The sequence below is a fragment of the Sebastes umbrosus genome, chromosome 3 (genome assembly GCF_015220745.1).
Source record: "Sebastes umbrosus isolate fSebUmb1 chromosome 3, fSebUmb1.pri, whole genome shotgun sequence".
NCBI classification, from domain to species: domain Eukaryota; kingdom Metazoa; phylum Chordata; class Actinopteri; order Perciformes; family Sebastidae; genus Sebastes; species Sebastes umbrosus.
The window spans coordinates 830,729-844,377 of record NC_051271.1 but is presented as its reverse complement, the minus strand read 5'-3'; the positions used below and the strand labels follow the sequence as shown (position 1 = coordinate 844,377).

At 41.2% G+C, this 13,649-nt stretch overlaps 2 protein-coding genes and 1 long non-coding RNA gene across 6 annotated transcripts in view; 2 read left to right on the top strand and 1 right to left on the bottom strand.

The window, feature by feature from the left end:
* The window catches only part of LOC119484981 (NACHT, LRR and PYD domains-containing protein 12-like), a 956,516-nt gene that overhangs the window by 776,889 nt on the left and 165,978 nt on the right, over positions 1-13,649 (top strand). The gene's annotated exons all lie outside the window — the stretch shown is intronic.
* On the top strand, positions 136-12,565 carry si:ch211-69b7.6 (neuroblast differentiation-associated protein AHNAK). Of its 4 annotated transcripts, none has more exons than XM_037764178.1 (5): positions 136-198; positions 3,236-3,284; positions 3,383-3,503; positions 4,714-4,883; positions 5,141-12,565. In XM_037764178.1, exons 2-5 carry the CDS (start codon positions 3,282-3,284, stop codon positions 11,765-11,767), a joined length of 6,921 nt encoding a protein of 2,306 aa, XP_037620106.1. In that variant the 5' UTR covers positions 136-198; positions 3,236-3,281; the 3' UTR covers positions 11,768-12,565. The 4 variants fall into 4 exon arrangements, with proteins under 4 accessions (XP_037620106.1, XP_037620109.1, XP_037620108.1 ...); XM_037764181.1 differs by lacking the exon at positions 3,236-3,284 and having other exon boundaries at positions 149-198; positions 5,141-8,421; positions 8,653-12,565; XM_037764180.1 differs by lacking the exon at positions 3,236-3,284 and having other exon boundaries at positions 149-198; positions 5,141-9,802; positions 9,866-12,565.
* Positions 2,326-11,635, bottom strand: LOC119485046. The gene is made up of 3 exons (XR_005206165.1): positions 11,624-11,635; positions 3,368-3,370; positions 2,326-2,482 (listed from the first exon to the last, which is right to left on the bottom strand). It is a non-coding gene; the product is annotated as an uncharacterized LOC119485046 (long non-coding RNA).

Genomic DNA, 13,649 nt, shown 5'->3' with positions numbered 1-13,649 from the left:
TAATGGAGGCGGGACAGTTTAAGGTGGAGAACCTGTTAGTCTGCTTCAGGTGAAGTACTGGTTCCACCTGCCTGCAGCTGGTGTCCTCAGTCTGCAGAGCAAACAGAACAGCATGGACTCATCGTGACTCCACGCTGAGGAGCTTCAACACAACTTCAACAACACGGAGGCCCAAACACACGCCTGATGGACGCTGAGGTCAGTGGCTTCTCTGAGTTCCCCTGCGTGGTGCTACCTGGTCCTTTAAGTGGAGGTTTCTGGTGACAGTGGTTCAGTTTCAGGTGTCATGTCCAGGTAGTTTCTGTCAAGTGTTCATCTCCACGCAGTTGTTTCTAATCATCTGTTAGTGCATCGTGTTCATGTTTCTATTAATAGTTCTTTCTTGCACACAGTTTGTTCTTCCACTCGTCTTTTATCACAACAGAACCAGAACAGATCATTTAAAGAGTTATATCAGTTCATTTTGACGGACCCGCTGACACTCTGCTTCCTTTTATATTATTACAAACTACAAATCCTCTGCTGCTGCCGCCAGATTACAAATATGCTGATGGCTCCATAATTCAGTGTTGCTTATGAAACAAAAACACAAATATGTGAGCAGCATTCAGCTCGTACTGACTGAACATTTCACTGTATACCTGCAGGCAGGTGCACTTTGGCTCACCTGTAAAATGTGTAATGTGTAACTTTTTAAGTAGTAAATCTGCTGCCGGAGCCGTGTGTAATACGAGCTAAACACCAGTAATGAGACTGATGTTTCACACGGTGAATGTGGAGCTATTTGTTTTGCACTTTTTATGATATAAGACGGTTTTACTGCCTCATATTTGAGGGTTTTAATTGATTGAATACTGGCATTGTTGTTGTCTTTTCGTGACGTCTTAAACACCAACATATATTTCTGAAGATTCTGCTCTATATTTGACTATAATTTGACTTAAAAGATCATTTGAACATTCTGCCGTGTCATTTTTAATTCTGATATTGAGATAATCTTGCTATAATTGTCGTATTCATTTAATCCTTATCGCCTGATCACGCTGATTATGTGTTGCTATAATATCACACTGATGCTGTGTGAATGGTGGAGAAATTTCCACATTTGTTTTTAAAATTCTATTTTACACGTGAACGTTTTTATCTTAAATCGACCAGGAGGAACTTTGTGTTGGGTTTGGCGCTCCCTGCGGACTAAAGCGGTAGTGTTTCTGAGCACCAGAGTCCCTTTAGAAAACCTCTCATTTTACTGCAGCAGGGTCTGACAGGCTGCCCCGATCAGTCCTGGTTCTGGTTCTCCCCGCGCCTCCCTTCCCTCCGGCGGGCCCAGCGATACGGCCTCCAGCGGCGTGGTGTCGGTGTTGTTGATTTTGCGGGGAATCTGACCCAATGGTGGGCAGACAGGCATCAAGAATAACTATATAGCAATAGTCATTAATTGTATTCTCTCTGATGGTCTCGTTTGATTACAGCATGTAGGTCATATGGAGGCATCAGGATGACATTGAGACTGTTTCATAACCAGTTAAATGTAGAACCAGTTGTAGTAACTTTTATTTGCATACTTAGTTACTTACTTAGTCGGGTGTTGACGCATCATTTCACGTGATCTCACCAGAACATCGTGTGTCTGGACTCACTGGAGCTCAGCCAGAACACGGTGGGTGTGGTCACTTTTGACTTTGTGTGCTTCCAAAAAAGGAAAACACCCAACCACAGAACACTCTCGATAAACCGGTTCTTGGTTTTCCCTCAAAGCCATAACTCAAATACCTGAGAGATGTTACCTGGGTGTCCCTTTATCCAGCTGCTGACAGTCAAACTGTTCTCTGCTGCTCATTTATTTTGAATATTCAGCGAGGAAAAAACTGTCATGTCCATTTTCAAAGGGGTCCCTTGACCTCTGACCTCCAGATCAGTGAATGTAAATGGGTTCTATGGGTACCCACGAGTCTCCCCTTTACAGACATGCCCCCTTTATGATCATCACATGCAGTTTAACTGTGTTATTGTCTCCTATTCTAAAATGGTGTATCTGAATATTTCTGCATACTGGGGTCCCTAAACAGTGAACTAGAGACCTAGAGCATTCAGAGGATGGATGGATCAGACTAGAGACCTAGAGCATTCAGAGGATGGATGGCTTTCCTAGCTAGATTGACAATAAGGGGGTTTCTGAGCAGTTTTAGTGCTCGCCATCCAATCACCGAAAAAGTGCAATTCTTGCAAAAATCTCCAAATGTCAAAACGTTTTTGATCCCAAATCACAGCATGTCTTCTTCTATGGTGTTCCTCAAGGTCTTGGTGTCTTAATGTGGTATTCTGGAGGGATTATTGATCATTTTTATCAATTCTCCAGTGGTAAAAAAATGTTAAATTTAGCACCAAATCTGTGGAACAAATGGTATCAACACAACAACTTATGAGACATAATAGAGCATGGAGATGACCATCACATACTACTATCATCATGTTATAAACCCTGATAAGAACATCTTGACCCTCAGTGCTGAGCAGCATCTCAGATTAATCTTCAGGTTCCAGCTTTCAGATGATGTTCACCACTTCTATGTGACATCTACTGTTGACCTGCTATCTGCCCCTAAAGACCCCCTGGACCCCCTAAAGAAGACTAGAACGGTTCTATGTGGGTCTCAGAGGGTTAATGAAACCCCCCCAAAAAAGCTTTTAAATTAAACCGTATGTCCAGATATTAATTTGTGCTTTTTGTCATCAGTCTCTTCTCTGTTTCTTCTGTCAACACATTTCTTTCTGTGTGTTTTGTATTGATTGATTCTTGAAGCTGTAATAACATAAAACAATGCCAGTGTTTCCAGTACAGAATGTATTAGTTGGCCCAGTAGTCTTGCCCCTCCCAAAGGTGTTTTTATGTTCCAGTATTTCTTGTTCCCTCCTTTTAAATATCTTCTTGGAAATGCAGTTGAATCTTTGAAGTTTGCCAGTGTGATGCATTCAGGATCCACCGTGTAGATTGGAAAAATGAGCTTCTTAGTTGGAAGTTAGAGCAAGAATGCTGCCCTGTTTCACTCAATCCCTTCTGCCATAGATTGATCTTCACAAATAAATTCTCAACTGATGAAAACACTGTGATACTACAGATGTATATCAAGATATATACTGTACAATAGCTCATAAGCTGCACGACGGTATGTCTCACACACGTGTAAAGAACTGCTGTAAATCTGTTTACTGAACATTTTATTCTCCTCTGTAGGTTTAGTCGAAGGGTATTTTTTGCCACTGTGACAGACACAAGGTTCATGGTACGACAACATCCACATATTGTTTTACTTCTGCGTTAAAAACATTCTGTTATTGTTCAGTTTCTGTTTTGAACACTCTGAACCGTCTGTGTTTGCAGCCATCACACCGCCGGGGAAGGAGTCTCTCTGAGGCGCTGACCTTGGAGCGATCAGCGGAGGGCGGCCTCGTCGTTTCCAGCATTGACGACAGTTCTTCAGCCAATCAGGGACTGAAGGAAGGTATGAGCCTTCACTTTTATTTCCCATATTGCTTTTGACTGTTTTGAAAGCAAAACATAATAGTGTTTAAACAGTTGTTCCCCACAAGGACACACCTTACAAATTTAAGGAAATCATTGTACATTTGACTCAGATCCAAGGTTGTGTTAACCCTATACGCTTTAATGTGGTATTTTGGAGGCATTATTGATAATTTGAATAGTTAAAAATGGTTGTAGTGGAATCACAACGCTGAGATTCCACCGGGCACGGCTGCGCCGTGTTCCAGCTGTGAGACAGTTCTGTTCCGTTCTTTGCACGGCGTCATACCACACCTGCCCAACTTGCAGATTTGATTGATTTGGTCATTTTCTTGGATATTTGTGCTTTTACCAGCCGGATACGTAGTTAAATGGTTTCTATAGTGGAGTAATGTCTACCTGAGCAGAGAAGGAAGTCACCCTCCCTCTGTGTGTGTTGTAATCCGAGCTTCTCCTTGCTTTGCGCCGGTTTGTGCATGTGAGCGTGCTCCACTGGCTAGTTCGCGGCCGCCGCTCTGCACTGCTCTCATACGGCGGTTACAGCTGATAACGCCGTCCTGACCGACGTCGTCGTCGTGTAAGCGTAGCGTCCCCCCCCCAACGGTTATCTCTGTCTGCACTTTAGCAAATTTTGTTCGCACTGTTAGCGCTGTTAGCACAACGTTAGCTGCGAGCCATTGGCTCACCGTCGCCATGTTGAGAGACGCTGAGAGGCAATAGAAATGATCCCAATCCCGTATTTAGCACATTTAAAAGTCCAGTGATGAACGACACGGATCAAAGATTTGTGGCTGTAGTGATGTGATACGATCGGGAGTCTGCAAAGGGTGTTTAATTTGAAAATTGACCGGATGCTCTAGCCGTTCCACTTCCTGCCCGGCTCGATCTGCTCTGTGCAACGCCTCATGTCTTCGTCACAACTAGACTAGGTGCATATTTTTAGCGGAGCAGAGCAGAGAGCCTCTTCTGGAATGCCTCCGAAAGTGCTAAGTTGCGTCTGGTGGAATCACAAGCATTGTCTAGAGCGGCTGCAATTGCACCGGCGGCAGCACATCGGAACGCGCCTCGTAGAATCCAGGCGTCAGGTTACCCTTTACATGATACATTATGATTTGCACCCATGAGAGCATGTTATTGTTCTAGAACAAGGTTAAATTGTTTTATGAACACACCTGAACTGTCTTTTTCAGGGGATGAACTTTTGGGGGCAACAATAAATTTTGATCACCTGTCAAAAGCCGAGGTGTTAGAAGTACTGAAGCTGATGGAGCCGTTTGATGACAAGATCCAGGTCCTCACCAGGAACAACATGAGCAAGAGCCTCGGAAACTTGCACCAGAGTGCTAAGAATCCTGAGACGGTAGGTGGTGTCCAGATATTATCAAGTCAAATGGGATTAAAACCAAAGATCTCATCTGGTTTTCCTGTAATTCATTAATTCTGGTGGCACTTTTATAATGTTCAACTAAGAGCTGTTTTTGTGCTGCAGTCTGTGTTACATTGTTTGCCATGGAAACAATGTTAAAATTGATCTCCACCCCAACTGCTAGAAATAGTTACCTTGATGGAAATATTATAGTTACATTCCAATCACCAAGTTGTGGTTTATATTCCTAGATGCTGAAGGATTCCTACAACAAACTCTACAATGCCAGAATCAAGAAGTTTATGAAAGGTGACTTGCTCAGTGCAGACGAGGACTCTGTGAACACGGAGGTTACTGCCAAGCAAATTCTACAAAGCTCATCCAACGTCAACCAAAAGCACGACATGGGGTTGCCTCGCCTCGGAGTTGACTTTGGACTTTTGAAAAGCAAAACTCTGTCCACAGACATTGGTGCTGATTCACAATATGGTGCTGCTGGAGAATTAGCATATGACAACAATCTGAACCTTCCACCGTTGGGTCTCGGGCTGAATGGGACTACTCTAAGTGGAGCTCAGGTACCAAGACTGAAAGTTGATGCTAGAAATCCACAGTTTGACACTCCAGACTTCCATCTGTCCGGAACATTACCAGAGGGTCCAAACACTACGGCTGGTATACAACTGCCAAACAATGACACAGTTGACTTGACAATGCCAAATCTTCAAAGACCTCAAATTGGACTGGAAAGCAACCCAACCTTTAGAGCTCCAGAAATGGGTATGGACTTAAACGGTTCAGATGTTAGCACCCGTGACATGGAAATAAACCTTAATGGGGGAGATATCACTGGTCCATCCTTTGACACCGGTGTTCCCAAAGTGGGAATTGAAGGAACAAACAAAATGCCAAAATTCAAAATGCCAGACCTGGGCCTCTCTGGACCTTCTTTGAGTGGTCCAGAAGGCGAGGTCAACACACCTGATGTAGGAACCCCAGATGTTCCCTCAGGTAAACTCGGTCTCATGTATTCCAAGAGGCTGAAAAACCCAGATCTAAATGTGGACAACCCTTCTGGTTATGTAGAGTCACCCAAGCTCAGCTTGACTGGGAGATCTCCTGACTTAGATCTAGACATTCCAGGTGTTGATGTACCACAACTTGATTTACATGGGCAGGACATTGACATGCCTTCAGGGAAAGTCAAAGTGCCACTTAAGAAACAAAAGATTGATCCTAAATCTACGGATTTAGATGTGGATGCCCCATTTGGTAAATTGACTAAGCCCAAATTTGGGTTCACAGGCAAAAGTGAAGTTGATGTTAAAACACCAAAGATAAAAGGTGGGATTAATGCACCTAATGTAAATCTACCAAAAGCTGGTCTAAAAGGATCAGATTTAGCCATTAGCACTCCATCGGTTGGCACTAAAGTTCCATCTGGAAAATACAAAGCTCCTAAGTTTAAAATGCCCAAATTTGATTTACCAGACATTCGAGTTCCAAATTTTAATGGAGATTTAGAGGGACCAGATGTGCGGTTGGCAGCACCAGATCTCAAAGCTGGATTGGTTGACCTAAATGTACCCTCAACTGACTTGGATTTTGGAAGCTCATCTGGAAAACTCAAAATGCCAGGCTTTGGCCTATCTAGGCCTAAAGTTAAAGGCCCTCAATACGAGTTAAAAACTCCAGGCATGGATGTGTCCGCTCCCAAGTTTAAAGGGGGGGGCATCAATTTGCCTGGTGGTGATATCAAAGGCCCAAAGCTAGACCTTAATAGCCCTGATATGGATGTTAATATGCCTTCTGGTAAATTAGGCATTGACGCAGATGCTCCTTCTGGCAACCTTAAACTGCCAAAATTGAAGCTCTTTGGCGCATTACCAAAGAGTAAAGATATGGATATCAATGCAGGGATGAAAACACCTGAACTAGCTCAGAAATCCCCAAAGATAAATGGCATAGATGTTCCTGATGTGAGTGTACCAAAAGTGGATCTTCAAGCTCCAAATTTTGATCTCAACTCCCCAGATGTAAACATTGGTTCACCCAAAGGAAAATTTGCAATGCCAAAGCTGAATGTACCCAGCTTAGACTTGTCAGGTCCAAAAGGAGGACTCGATGTGGATGCATCTCTAAACAGACCACGCCTACCATCAGGTGGTTTTGATATTGATGCACCTTCATTTGATCTGAAAGGCCCAAAACATTTACCAAACATGGATCTTAAAGCTCCAAAGATAAAGGGTGGAATTGGTGCCCCTGACTGGGACTTACCAAACATGGATCTTAAAGCTCCAAAGATAAAGGGTGGAATTGGTGCCCCTGACTGGGACTTACCAAACATGGACCTTAAAGCTCCAAAAATTGATATGAACACTCCAAATGTCAACATTAGTTCACCCAAAGCAAAATTAAAGATGCCCAAATTAAAGATGCCTAAATTTCCAAGCCTAAAAGGACCTGAGTTTGATGGAAACTTGGATGGCCCAGATGTTGATGTAAATGTACCCAAGGTCAACCTCAAAGGTCCTAAAGCTGATATGGGATTGCCAGATTTTGATATTTCTGGTCCATCTGGAAAATTAAAAAAGCCAAATTTTAACCTGCCTAATTTTGGGCTTTCTGGTCCAAAGTTAGATGGTCCTAACCTGGACCTCAAAACACCTGATCTAGGTCTATCTGGTCCTAATCTCAGTGGTGGCTTAAATGCACCTGACATAAACATGCCGAAAATTGATCTTAAAAGCCCCAAACTGGACCTTAATACCCCAAAACTCAACTTTGGTGGGCCATCAGGTAAACTGAAAATGCCAGAGCTTCATGCTCCAGACTGGGATGTTAATGCTCCCTCGGGCAAATTGAAAATGCCTAAATTTGATCTTTCAGGTAAATTACCGAAGGGACCAAATATGGACATAAACACTGATCTGAATTCACCAGATCTGAGCCTGAATGCCCCAGAGATAAAGGGTGGAATTGATGCCCCTGACTGGGACTTACCAAACATGAACCTGAAATCTCCCAAGTTAGATGTGAACACTCCAAATGTCAACATTGGTTCACCCAAAGCAAAATTTAAAATGCCCAAATTTAAAACGCCTAAATTTCACTTCTCAAGTCTAAAAGGACCTGAGATTGGCGGAAACTTGGATGGCCCAGATGTAGATGTAAATGTACCCAAGGTCAACCTCAAAGGTCCTAAAGCTGATATGGGAATGCCAGATTTTGATATTTCTGGTCCATCTGGAAAATTCAAAAAGCCAAATTTTAACCTGCCTAATTTTGGGCTTTCTGGTCCAAAGTTAGATGGCCCTAACCTGGACCTCAAAACACCTGATTTAGGTCTATCTGGTCCTAATCTCAGTGGTGGCTTAGATGCACCAGACATAAACATGCCCAAGGTTGACCTCAAAAGCCCAAAGCTGGACCTCAATACCCCAAAGTTGAACTTTGGTGGGCCATCAGGTAAACTGAAAATGCCAGAGCTTCATGCTCCAGACTGGGATGTTAATGCTCCCTCGGGCAAATTGAAAATGCCTAAATTTGATCTTTCAGGTAAATTACCGAAGGGACCAAATATGGACATAAACACTGATCTGAATTCACCAGATCTGAGCCTGAATGCCCCAAAGATAAAGGGTGGAATTGATGCCCCTGACTTGAACTCACCAAAAATGAACCTGAAATCTCCCAAGTTAGATGTGAACACTCCAGATGTCAACATTGGTTCACCCAAAGCAAAATTTAAAATGCCCAAATTGAAAATGCCTAAATTCCACTTCCCAAGTCTAAAAGGACCTGAGATTGATGGAAACTTGGATGGCCCAGATGTAGATGTTAATGTACCCAAGGTCAACCTCAAAGGTCCTAAAGCTGATATGGGATTGCCAGATTTTGATATTTCTGGTCCATCTGGAAAATTCAAAAAGCCAAATTTTAACCTGCCTAATTTTGGGCTTTCTGGTCCAAAGTTAGATGGTCCTAACCTGGACCTCAAAACACCTGATTTAGGTCTATCTGGTCCTAATCTCAGTGGTGGCTTAGATGCACCAGACATAAACATGCCCAAGGTTGACCTCAAAAGCCCAAAGCTGGACCTCAATACCCCAAAGTTGAACTTTGGTGGGCCATCAGGAAAACTGAAAATGCCAGAGCTTCATGCTCCAGACTGGGATGTTAATGCTCCCTCGGGCAAATTGAAAATGCCTAAATTTGATCTTTCAGGTAAATTACCGAAGGGACCAAATATGGACATAAACACTGATCTGAATTCACCAAATCTGAGCCTGAATGCCCCAAAGATAAAGGGTGGAATTGATACCCCTGACTTAGACTTACCAAACATAAACCTGAAATCTCCCAAGTTAGATGTGAACACTCCAGATGTCAACATTAGTTCACCCAAAGCAAAATTTAAAATGCCCAAATTGAAAATGCCTAAATTCCACTTCCCAAGTCTAAAAGGACCTGAGATTGATGGAAACTTGGATGGCCCAGATGTTGATGTAAATGTACCCAAGGTCAACCTCAAAGGTCCTAAAGCTGATGTGGGAATGCCAGATTTTGATATTTCTGGTCCATCTGGAAAATTCAAAAAGCCAAATTTTAACCTGCCTAATTTTGGGCTTTCTGGTCCAAAGTTAGATGGCCCTAACCTGGACCTCAAAACACCTGATCTAGGTCTATCCGGTCCTAATCTCAGTGGTGGCTTAAATGCACCTGACATAAACATGCCCAAGGTTGACCTCAAAAGCCCCAAACTGGACCTTAATACCCCAAAGTTGAACTTAGGTGGGCCATCAGGTAAACTGAAAATGCCAGAGCTTCATGCTCCAAACTGGGATGCTAATGCTCCCTCGGGCAAATTGAAAATGCCTAAATTTGATCTTTCAGGTAAATTGCCAAAGGGACCAAATATGGACATAAACACTGATCTGAATTCACCAGATCTGAGCCTGAATGCCCCAAAGATAAAGGGTGGAATTGATGCCCCTGACTTGGACTTGCCTAATATGGGCCTTAAAGCTCCCAAATTAGACATGAACACTCCGGATGTGAACATTGGATCAAAGCTGAATATGCCGAAATTGAAAATGCCGAAATTTGATCTTTCAGGTAAATTGCCAAAGATAAAGGGTGGAATTGATACCCCTGACTTGGACTTGCCTAATATGGGCCTCAAAGCCCCCAAATTAGACATGAACACTCCAGATATGAACATTGGATCAAAGCTGAATATGCCAAAATTGAAAATGCCTAAAGTTAATCTACCAAACCTAAAAGGACCTGAGATTGATGGAAACTTTGATGGCCCAGACATCAATGCACCCAACATCAACCTCAAAGGGCCCACAACTGACTTTGATATACCAGATGTTGATTTTGGCAGCCGATTTAAAAAGCCACATTTGAAAATGCCTGATGTGGGGTTTTCTAGTCCAGAGTTAGAAGGCCCAAACTTTGACTTCAAGTCACCAGATTTTAATGCCAAATTACCAAAAGGACCCAATTTGAATTTAAATTCGGACCTAAAAACTCCAGATTTTAATCTCAAAGCTCCAAAATTGAAAGGTGGAATCAATGCCCCCAAATTGGGATTACCAAACATGGACCTTCACGCTCCCAAATTAAATATGGACACCCCAAATGTCAACATGCCAAGTTTAAAGACACCAGACCTCAGTCTCTCTGGACCTAAGGCAAAAATGCCAGACCTGAATCTTGCAGGACCTTCACTGAAAGGCCCTGGTCTAAGTATGCCAGACTTACACTTGCCTGATACCAGTTTCAAAGGTCCCAAGCTAGACCTCAATGCAAAACGTCCTGATCTTGGAATAAATGGTAACATAGGACGACCTGATATGAACTTCAATGCCCCTAATGTCAAAGGAGGAATAAGAGGTCCAGATGTTGACATGAATGTTCCCTCAGGGAACATCCAGGGTCCTCAGACTGATTTTGATATGGCAAACAGAAAATTCAAACTCCCTTCTTTCAAGCTGCCTCAGTTTGGAGGTCCAGATCTTAGCAGGACAGGGTCCGATATTGACTTTGGTGCATCTCTGAGACCAACAAATCTGGATATTTCTCCTCCAAATGCAAAACTGAATATGAAACCACCACAGTTACTGAAGGGGGATTTCACAGGTCCGAATGTTAGTGCTCCAAACATGCCGAAAGTGTCAATGCGGAATCCAGCGCTGCATCTCAAATCTCCAGATCTTGACATTGATGATCCTTCACTAAATTTCAATGGACCTTCTTATAAGAATCGCAGGTCAGATATCCCAGGGGTAAACATGAGAATGCCTGACCTGGATGTGGATGGAAATGTCCGACTTCATCACACTGACAGGCAGCCACCCAGGTACAAAGACAGGTCCAGCTACCCTACGATGGATGCTGGTTTTGGCCACCACATTGATTACAAGCGTTCAGATCTCAACATTGATGATTTCACAGGAAGGGATCACGTGCTTAGAGCCAGAGGTTCAAAACTGGACTTCCAGGCGCCACCTAACTACGGACAGGTGATCTCCCCATCAGGTGTTAAAATGAGGGACCCCAGACACACCAGAAGAGTTCCTTCTGGTGAGGTTGACATCTATTCAATGCACCGCAGATCATTGCAGCAAGTACCTAACGCACGTTTGCCACATTTCTCTCAAGACCAAGGAATAAGAGTCCCTGACAGTTCAGATGGATACTACGTCACTGTTTTCCCCGACCAAGCACAAAGTCAACGAACGCCAAACCTCAAATATAACTCACTTGGGGGGCCTGACTTTCATCCAGGAAACATTGACCTTGAGGTTCCACGAGGAAATGACCTAAAAGGGGAATCCACTTTCTTTTACTCCAACCTCATATAGGTTCCAAACCACTGATGTTTCCATAAGCGGTACCAAATGTTTCTTTTAGTGTGCTTTTTATATTGGGTTTATTTATTGTGACTTGTATGTGTATTGTATGATTTAAACATTTTTGAAATGTGTCACTTTCTGCCTTATTTAAGTTTTTTGTTTGTATATAAAGCCAATCTTGTTGCTAACATTAAAATGCAGCAATTTTTAACTTGCACTATATGTAAATTCAAACTTTTTCCACCTTTTTGTAATTTGTATGTTTGTACGATACAACACTTGTACTTGAAAAGTAGGTATTCTTTCTATGTACATTTAAGTTAAGTTATGGCACCAAAAATCCCCAAATTTTCTCTCTATTTTACTGCTGATGTTGAAACTCGAGGAGGAAATTTGTGGATTTCTGGGTACTATTACAAGATCAAAGGATATAAGTTGTTTTGTTATATATTATCAACTGAATGTTGAAATATCCAATGTTGTGCATATGTTTATATTATACTTGATGCCTATACTTTTGAAACTCCCCACTTTATTTTATATTAATTGGGGATATACAGTATATAGTTCTTTTTATATCATTTTATAACTATTTTTGCTTCAACAGATTTTTTTTGCTTTAACATTTTTGAGCAATAATATAATAAATGATCATGAAATGATTAAAGATGACTACATATACTAAACTAAAAACGGGCGTAAGCCATTTCAAATGTGACCAAAAAGCTATTAAAGTGGGTTACAATGGACGCACCATATATCATTTTGTTATTAAATTGTATGAAATAATAAACACAAAAATATGTAGAGTTTTTGTTTCCTGATTCATATTGTCCCGTTTTGTTGAAAGGAAGAGAACGTATATGCTGTTTCATCAATTATTTAAGTCCATTATAGTTTTCTTAGTAAGATAAAATAAATAAAAAAGCCCCGTCGTACACATTTTAATGCAAAGCCAGTTTTTACTGGAAACATGACGTCACCATGAAAACAATTTTGCTTAAAAAAATACTTAAAGGATTATCAAAATATAGGCCAATTAGTTTTCTGTCAATTGACTAATCGATTAATCGACTAAGTGTTTCAGTTGTACTTGTATGAACTAATGAGTAGTTTAATTTATAACAAAACATATTTTACAAGCTCTTAATATGTTTTGTTTTCAATTTGTAAAGTAAAAAAAGCTGGCAGTTAAATGTAGTGGAGTAGATGTAGAAAATGGCATTAGAAGTACCTCAGATTTGTACTTAAGTAAAGTATTTGAGTAAATGTACTTACATTCAGTGGTGGAAGAAATATTCAGATCTTTTAGTTAAGTAAACGTAGCAATACTACAATGTAGAAATATGCTCAGTCCTGCATTCAAAAAGTTACATAAGTAAAAGTACAAAAGTATTGGCATCAAATAGTACAAAAATTAAAAGTACTCATTATACAGAATGACCCATTTCAGAATCATTATATGTTATGTTATTGGATTATGATTATTGATGCATTAATGTGTTCATTACTTTAATGTTGCAGTTGGTAAATGTGGTTATAATTTGAATTACTTTACATATAAAGGCTACTGCTGGGTAACTTAACCTATAATAATACATCATAATATGTTAGTTGATTCATATTTTGAATTGATAATCTAAATCTGAGAAGTAACTAAAGCTGTCAGTCAAATGTAGTGGAGTAAAAAGTACAAATATTTCTCTCTGTTGTGTAGTCAGTACAAGTAGAACGTGGAATAAAATGGAAATACTCAAGTGAATTACAGCAGACTACGCGAGTAAATGTACGTAGTTACATTTCACCACTGACAATAACTCATTCAAATGTACATGTAGGCTGTATTCGAAACCTCATACTATACTAGTAGTACGTACTGATTTGGCCAAAA